Source organism: Propithecus coquereli, unplaced genomic scaffold (assembly GCF_000956105.1).
Source record: "Propithecus coquereli isolate 6110/MARCELLA unplaced genomic scaffold, Pcoq_1.0 Scaffold38, whole genome shotgun sequence".
In the NCBI taxonomy this organism is placed as follows: Eukaryota; Metazoa; Chordata; class Mammalia; order Primates; family Indriidae; genus Propithecus; species Propithecus coquereli.
In genome coordinates this window covers 4,133,731-4,142,318 of record NW_012149507.1, presented here as the reverse complement: position 1 = coordinate 4,142,318, position 8,588 = coordinate 4,133,731, and the positions used below count along the sequence as shown (strand labels likewise).

The following is an 8,588-nucleotide window of genomic DNA, read 5'->3' as shown; positions in this document are numbered from 1 at the left end:
CTTGTCTCACTGGAAGATCTTCAGGGGCAATCACACGCACGGCACTAGCATCTCCTATGGCTTCTTCTGGAATACTTCCTGAAGAACCTGCCTGAGGCTGTCTTACAGTTAACTTTTTTTATAAATAGGAGATATATAACTCTAAAATAATGATGAATCAAATAAAGTATAGCAAATACATAAACCAGTCACACAGTTATTTATTACCAAGTTATTATACACCACACACAACTGCAGTGACAGGCAGTGCACCACGCACTCGCTGGCATCACCGCAAACACACGAGTGATGCGCTGCACTGCCACATTACGACGGCTACTACGTTACCAGGCGACAGGAATTTTTTGACTCCATTACAATCTTACGGGACCACCACTGTATATGTAGTCTGTCAACGACCAAAATGTCGTTTATGCTGTGCATGACTATATAGTGTTTTAATAAATAGGAAAGCTAATTCAAAAGTAAAAAGTATTCACTGATGAAACCTTAAAAAATATCTTCACTACTCATAGGAACATTATTTGTATGTAAAAATAAGTCCTTTTGAACTTTGCAAGTTAGCTTTTTCCCTTTAAAAAAGTCTTTAAAATTGTCATTAGCTAGTTTCAGTATACTACAATGATACATTAAAATAGTAACCCATTTGTACACTCTGAGAATAGGGAGACAGAGCCCTTTAGAGTCAGCCATAACTAGGACCTGAACCCCAGGATCTGCATTAACTAGGATATATAATACTGGGCAAGTTAACTTACCTAGCCCTGCCTCAATTTCACCATCTATAATCTGAAATTAAAAATAAAAATCTCAGCCACTTGGAAAGCTGAGGTGGGAGGACTGCTTGAGCCAGCCTGGGAAACATTGAGACACTGTCTCTAAAAAAATAATAGTAATAACAGGCCAGGTGCAATGGCTCACACCTGTAATCCTAGCACTTTGGGAGGCTGAGGTGGGAGGACTGCTTGAGGCCAGGAGTTTAAAACAAGCCTGGACAACATAGCAAGACATCATTTCTACAAAAAAAAAAAAAATTAGCCAGATGTGATGGCATGTACCTGTAGTCCCAGTTACTCAGGAGGCCGAGGCAGCAGGATTGCTTGAGTCCAGGAGTTTGAGGCTGCGGTGAGCTATAATCTCACCTCTGTACTCCAGCCTGGGTGACAGAACGAGACCCTGTCTCTTAAAAAAATTAATAATAATACTTGGCTGGGCGCGGTGGCTCACGCCTGTAATCTTAGCACTCTGAGAGGCTGAGGCAGGAGGATTGCTTGAGCTCAGGAGTTCGAGGCCAGCGTGAGCAAGAGCAAGACCCCGTCTCTACAAAAAATAGAAAAATTAGCCAGGCATCATGGTGCACACCTGTAGTCCCAGCTACTTGGGAGGCTGAGGCAGGAAGAATGCTTGAGCGCAGGAGTTTGAGGTTGCAGTGAGCCACAGTGATGCCACTGCACTCTAGCCGGAGTGACAGAGCAAGACTCTGTCTCAAAAAAAAAAAAAAAAAAGAAGGAATCTGTTACATACAGAGGGCATAATTTTTTATGTATAAAACGTTGTGATGGAAATGAATATCAAAAATGTGATTTAAATCAAACAATGCTAGAATAAATTTATTTAATTAAGTGAAGTGTTTGTGATCATGTATTTAAATGAGCTATGCATTAAATTGTTATGTTTTAAATCTAATTATTTAATTGTATTGTGTTTATAACAATAGAATGTCACTATTTTTGTAGTGATAGCTTTCCCTGGAGCTAATGGATTTTAATCTGTAAATGAACTTGAATTTAGGCGCAGGCTAAATGCATAGAGTTTCATATATTTAAATTCTATGTTTAGAAATAATGCCAGAAAACTGTGGCTTTCCATAAAGAAACAGAAAATTTCCTTATTGTGATAAAAATAGACCAATAGCCAGGTGCCTGACACATCTGCACCTGCCACTTAGGTAACATGTGGCTGTGAGTCAGACTGTAACACATGCAGGAAGCATATTCTTATTCTAGAGTCTAGTCACCAGGATGACAGGAGCACCACTCCACTCTTCCATCACCATGGGGGCAATGACCACGGGCCTCAACAGCATCACAAATATGTAATCTAGATAACTGATGCACATCTGTTTTCCTTTTCTTGGATTTTTTTCCTTCCCTATAATTTCTGAAGGAACTGCATTTCTTTGCCTCCTCCACCCAGGTCCCCTACCCCTTCCAATTATTTCCTTCTCATCACCTTGTCTCATTGGGTTGTAATTACCAATAAAAAAGGAACATTATGAAGTGTGAACTATGTTTGGTTAAATCCTTTTGGTTGAAAGTAATGCATCTTTTACTCTTTTTAGGAACGCCTACACTGGAATGAATGTGGGTGCTCCCAGCAGAAACCAGTTAGCCCATTATGTTCCAGCTGCAGCTGTGTTAAAGTTCCCCATTTGTGGAGCTCTATCTCCTGTCCTCACTGAAGTTTATCATACTATACTTCCTAATATGTAAATTTTTTTCCTGTTATACGCTTGAACATTTTTTGGATAAAAAACATCTGGAAGAATGAATACATGCCAAAATGGGTATGGGAATTGGAGGACATTTTTACTTTCTTCTTTATGCTTTTATTGTTTGAACTTTTCATCAAAGCATATGTTAGTTTTATAATCAGAAAAATCAAAAATTCTATTTTTACTTTAAAAGCTGTTGATATACAAGAAGACCATTTCCTTATGGAAGTTCATTTCCAGGTTTGTTAGGTACATACAACCTCAGTGTCTCTCTCTCCTCCCTAAATTTTCCTTTCTTCTTTTTCTTTTCCTAAATGAGTGACATTAGCCACTCTTCAATGTGTTTAAACTCTGTTATTTTCTTCTGGGTTATTGGTCTCCTTTGCTTGGCTTCTCACCCTTGTTTGTGTCACCTAAGTCAGGTCCAACCTCAGGCCCTTGGCACCCTGTGTGGTGGCAGATTGAGGACTTGGAAATCTTCATCCCGCATACACCCAACACCACCATCCAGGATGTTTCTGACCTTTATTTTACACTGTTCTTTGGGGGTTTCTTTGAATCTAGAGGCCTCTGAACTCATCTGGACAACCAAATGGCATCCTAGGCTCCAATCCTTCCCTGACTTTTTCTCCACTTCATAGAAAAGATGACCTTTCTTATTTCCTCAGAATTTTGTAAGGGTCTGGAGGTCTGATTGGCATATGTTAAGTTGAGTTAATGGCATGTGGTGTGTAATGATTTATGGATCATCTCTCCTGGAGGATATATTTAAATTGTTTATAGCGACTATAAATGCCTTAACCTCAGAGAGTGGCTGACAGATGGCATATACTTAGTCCATGACAGCAGGTCGATGGGAGCGATCTTTTAGACCAGGTATATTTTGAATATCTTCCAAGGCCCACCCTATTCTGCCATCACAGAGGGCTGTGGGAATGCAGTCTGCAACTTTCTGAATGACTGTGGTGAAATCACACTTTATTCTAAGTAATAAGTAATGGAATCATATTCTCCATGGTTTCTGAGGCCCTAGTGTGGATTCGGGGTCTCCAGGTACCACTGCTAACAATAGGGGAAAACATTCTTTTGAAATTTCCATTTGGTACAAGTGAGAGATTCAGTGGCTATAACAGAACAGTCTTTGGTAGACAGAGTTGGGAACCGGGTCAGTTAGCACTCTCTAGAGGAATCTGGAAGCCAATGACACACATAAGGATGAGGACAAAGGCCAAGAGTTGAGTGAACCCATTCCACTAACGCGAGCATACGCCGGAGCAGGTGAAGTGACGCAGGGCGTGACTCGACAGAATCAGCGATTACAGGCTTACTGGTGTGAACTCCGCAAAAAGAGCACCCTCAAAAATAGTCGGAGATATGAATAAAAAAGTCACTTTTGAGGGTGGTAAGCAGTAATGTTTTAAGACTGTGAGTAACAAAAATGTGAGGTGGGTAAGTTGCAGCAAGGAGGGAAGAGCTGCAGGGTGTTTTTCAAAGCCAGGCTAAGGAATTCAGGTTAAATATAAGCAAACTGTTTCAAGCCTCAGAAACTCAGAGACTTTCTCCAATCCCAACCACCATCAAACGGAATCTTATTGGAAGCCCAAATATGAAACAGACCAAAACAGAGATATTATGTTTTATCTTGCTAACTTTAAAGTTAATGATTGATAGAGTATTTTTCCCTTTTACAGGAAAAAAGGGTGTTGCAAAACCACGAGCACCCTCTTACCTTCAGGTACATGTTTTTAATAGCTGCCTTGTTGAGTCCTCGCCATTGGTCATCTTTGGCACTGGCCTCTTTCATGTCCACAAAGTAACCAGTGACTGGAGTCCTTCCAGAGTGGACTGGAGGTTTCCAATGTAGGACCAGGGAGTCTTTCCTGACTTCACTATACTTGAGACTTTGTGGTGGTCCTGAAACAGGGAGAAGCCAGTGAATTATGAAAAAATAGAAATCCTAATGTAGATTAGAAAACTCAAGTATGTATAATTTAGAACCACATTTAAAGTTTGAAGGCTGACTCTGATACTGGTGTCCTTTTTTTTTTTTAAATCTAGCATTCCCATGTAAATAGGTATTCTGTGGTCTTTTCATATCAAGTTTCCACACTGCTCTACATCAACCTAAGTCCCTTCATGGGCATAGGTGGGTAAGGCCACCTCTAGGTGCCTCTCTGAGGCTGGCTCAAAGTTTGCCTCAGGCTGTCCTCAGGCTTGTGTTAGTTGTTAAGGATCTTTTATCTGAATAGTTTGAGTTAGTTGCAGATTCAGTTCAGATTATTTTTGAGTGATAATCTAAAAAGTTCCCTCAGTCTCAAACAGTGTGAAGAAAGCAACTCTACTTGATGGTGTATGACTATAGAGAGTATTTAATAATAGTTCTTTCAAAGGAAAAAGAAATACCTCCTAATTGGGGGGAAATCTTTCCCCTAAAGTACATATCCCACAAATGGGTAAAAACAATTGACAGCTAATGGTTTACAAAAAACTTTTACCAAAATAGATATAATCAACCCACGGATCCTGAATCAGTGCTAAATACTTCCAAGTATTTTTACATTCATTTATCTCATTCATCCTTAAGACAATTAACAGAAAGCTCAGAGAAGCCAAGTAATTTGGTAACCCTCTGAAGGGAGAAAGCCAGAATGTGCCCCATGTGAATATCTTCCCATTATTTGGAGAGTCCACACTACTAAGCGATAGCCCATATCTTGGCATGACCACCAGCTGCTATGCAGGTAATATATTTATTTACTTTCTTTTTCCCTTTCTCTTTTTTTAAAAAATAACAACTGACTTCTAAACAACCAGTCAAAAATCGCCCGGGGGGACTCAACAGTGGCCTAAAAGCCAACTTGCACAAGCACAGACTCTATCATGCCATGCTTTGGTGTTTTGCAATCGATAGTTCAATACTTGTTTGGCCCTTTACCTTGGATTATCAGTTACAAATATGCGTCATCCTTGTCTTCTGATGTCTGGGATGAAGACATATTTAAATATTAACACCAAATACCTCATACTAGTGTGGCATGTTCTGTTTTGCAAAGGGCTTTTATGACCATGATCTTGTGTCATCCTTAGAACTTGGTGAGGCATCCAAACAGGAACACTATCCCTATTTTACAGAGGAGGGACTGCATCTGCTGTTGCCTACCACCTCTAGTCTAGGGGGAAAAAAGGCCTAGTTTCCAACCTTAATTCTGCCACTTGCTACTTCTGTAACCTTACATGTATTATTTAACCTGAGTCTCAGTTTTTTCATCTGTCGAAAGAAAGGATGGCAAAACATTCTTACTGCTCTCTCCTTTAAGAGCTTTCTTGATGTAAGACTTGCCCAACACCACTCAGTAAGCCAAGGATGGGTCTGAGAAGCCAGATTGTTGGGAGGGTGGAGGACTGCCCCGCTTCCTTTCTTCTACAAGTCTAGAGTGCTCACCCGGCAACATTTTTGGTCAACTCCATCACTTTCTATTGAAACATTTTCTACAGGCCTGCTGGGAATTTCTTAGTCTCTGGTCACTCGCATTTCACCTTACTCAGGAATTGCAAGAATTTGAAAACAGATCTACTTTTGTGCTAGTGGCAGAAAGAACTTAGGAAATACCCACTGGCTTCAAGGAGGTGCAAGGAAAGGCAGTGTGTCTGCTTCTTCATATTTGCTGAAGTTGAGTGAGCACTTGAACTTCTCTTGAGTTTCATTTATAATTTTTTTATTCACACTGGACAGGGAAGTGGTGTCAATGGGAGCTCACTTAGTGAAGGCAGCATGCTCACTCTTAAGGGCATGGAGTTTCAGACAGAAGAAGGTGGGTACTGGAGTAGGGCTGCTGTCCACCCAGGGGGCCCCAGTGTGGCCTGGGGCTCTAACGTGGTCGATGGTGGTGTGATACCAGTTGTTAAATATATTGAACATCAAACCCAGATGGGAGAATTTAGTCATCCTGTGGCACTCAAAGTTATTTTGGTCTCTGAAGTCAGTACCACTGGAAGCAAAATAAAAAAATCCACCAAATACATTAATATTGTTAGTTTAAATCTTAATGGCTTAGTAAATTTGTTTGCATTCAATTTTTAAGTATGTTCAGCTTTATAGCTCTGTAAGAGTTCTAAGCATAGGTTGGTTTTTCTACATACTTGCCATTTTCTTCTCTGCCTACCCAACTGCCCCCATGACAAACTCTGAAGGAGATTATTTGTCTGGTTCTGTGATCTTTCTTGTGATTCAGAGTTTGGGAAATGTGTAGGGAGAGAAAAAGGACTGGAGAAGTGGAGAGAGGCGAGTGAGGGAAGCCGGCCTTACCTCCCAGGCAGGCATGTGAAATCTATATACGTAGTATGGTAAAGAGCTGGGAGAGAGGATGGAGAAGAGAGAGAGGCCAAGGAGGCTGGGTGTTGAGAGAGATTTGGGGGGGTTGATAAATGAGAGGCTTCCAAGTAGAGGGAGAATACATGAGAACTAGGGAGTGCAGGAAGTTTTTGAGAAATTTTGCTGTGGGATATGAATTGGATGCCCTTTAAGAAGCAAAAGCAAAGATCAAAATTCCTTTTAAATGCTCATTTGCACTCAAATTGCACGCTTTCGCCAATCCTGCTCTGTGCAAATGTTATGCCATAGGGGCTCTAGGATTTATTTGGAACACAAGCATAAGGAATTTACACTTGGTTTTACATTGCTACCTATTATTTAATATTATCATAAAAATATTTTAGGTAAACATGAGGGGCCAAAAGAATTCTTTTCCCTTAAATGTTAACTGTATAATACTTCAGTTTAGTTCCAAGTTGGAGGTGCTTTTGGAAGAAACTCCAAGCTGCAATGATGGGACATGATGTCCCCATTTACCTGGGACAGCAATGGTCCACTCTTCACATTTGAAGCACTCGCTTACTGCTGAGGGCACACCCAGCCCAGCGATGTTCATGGCTGCTACTTGGAACTGATACACCATGTTTTCCTTCAGGTCACTAATCTGCAACATTGACAACATCACAAACAGTGAATGTTTCAGGTTTGTTTTTTTCTAGTTGTTCAACATTTTGTTTACCTTCTGTGTCAGACACACCCACAGGTGACCCTCAATGAGTCACACCCTTTTGTAATCTCCTCCTGGGTGTGGATGAAACCGTGATCTGCTTGTAGCCAATAGAATATGGCAAAAGTATTGGAATATCAGTCTTGTGATTGTTTTTTTCTTTGTTTGTTTGTTTTTTTTGGTGCTGTGACGCAGATTGAAACCTAGTTGCTGCGGACACATCAGTCCTGTGACTGTATCACATCATATGGCAAAGGAGAAGGAATATTACAAATGTAATTAAGGTCTCCAATCAGCTGGTTTGGGGTTAATCAAAAGGGAAATTAGCCAGGATGGGCCTGACTTAATCAGGTAAGAACTCTTAAAATGGGGTTTGGACCCTTCCTGAAGAGAAACATTGTCCCGATGGCCTTGAAGAAGCAAATGCCATTGCTTGTAAACTGTCTAGCCACTCCCATTTAGAGAAGGGTGGCATCTAGGAGTTGAGGCCTCAGCCCTACAGCTGCAAGGAATCGAATTCTGTCAACAACCTGAAGGAGCTTGGAAGAGGAACTCAAACTCCAGGTGAGAATGCGGCCCAGCTGACACCTAGATTATGAGCAGAGTACCCAGATAAGCCACGCCCAGGCTCCTGACTCATGGACACTATGATACAACAAATGTGAGTTGTTTTAAGCCACAAAATTTATGGTAATTTGTTATGCAGCAATAAAAAGCTAATGCATGTACAGATGAACATCGAATGAGTTCTAAGCTGGGAATCAAAATATTCAAATTCTTGTAATGTTTCTGTTCTTTACTGAGTGGTCTAATATTTTCTATATCCCTCAGTAGGAATTAGGTTGTTGTGAGGGTAAATATATGTGATAAAATAATGAATGTAAAAACATTTGCAAAATAGAAATGTTAGAATACATTTGGTGTAAAAAATGTTTTCAGGAGACACCCAACTATAAAAATATATAAAACTGCCAGGCATGGTGGCTCATGCCTGTAATTCTAGCACTCCGGGAGGCAGAGGCAGGAGGATCACTTGAGGTCAGGAGTTCAAGACT

General features: G+C 40.6%; 1 protein-coding gene across 1 annotated transcript in view; it reads right to left on the bottom strand.

Annotated features, from left to right (window-relative positions):
• The window catches only part of MYOM1 (myomesin 1), a 184,578-nt gene that overhangs the window by 41,155 nt on the left and 134,835 nt on the right, over positions 1-8,588 (bottom strand). Inside the window, exons 19-20 of the mRNA XM_012652075.1 lie at positions 7,344-7,470; positions 4,224-4,408 (exon numbers count right to left, since the gene is read on the bottom strand). Of these exons, the coding sequence (XP_012507529.1) occupies positions 4,224-4,408; positions 7,344-7,470 (312 nt within the window). The remainder of the gene's footprint in view (positions 1-4,223; positions 4,409-7,343; positions 7,471-8,588) is intronic.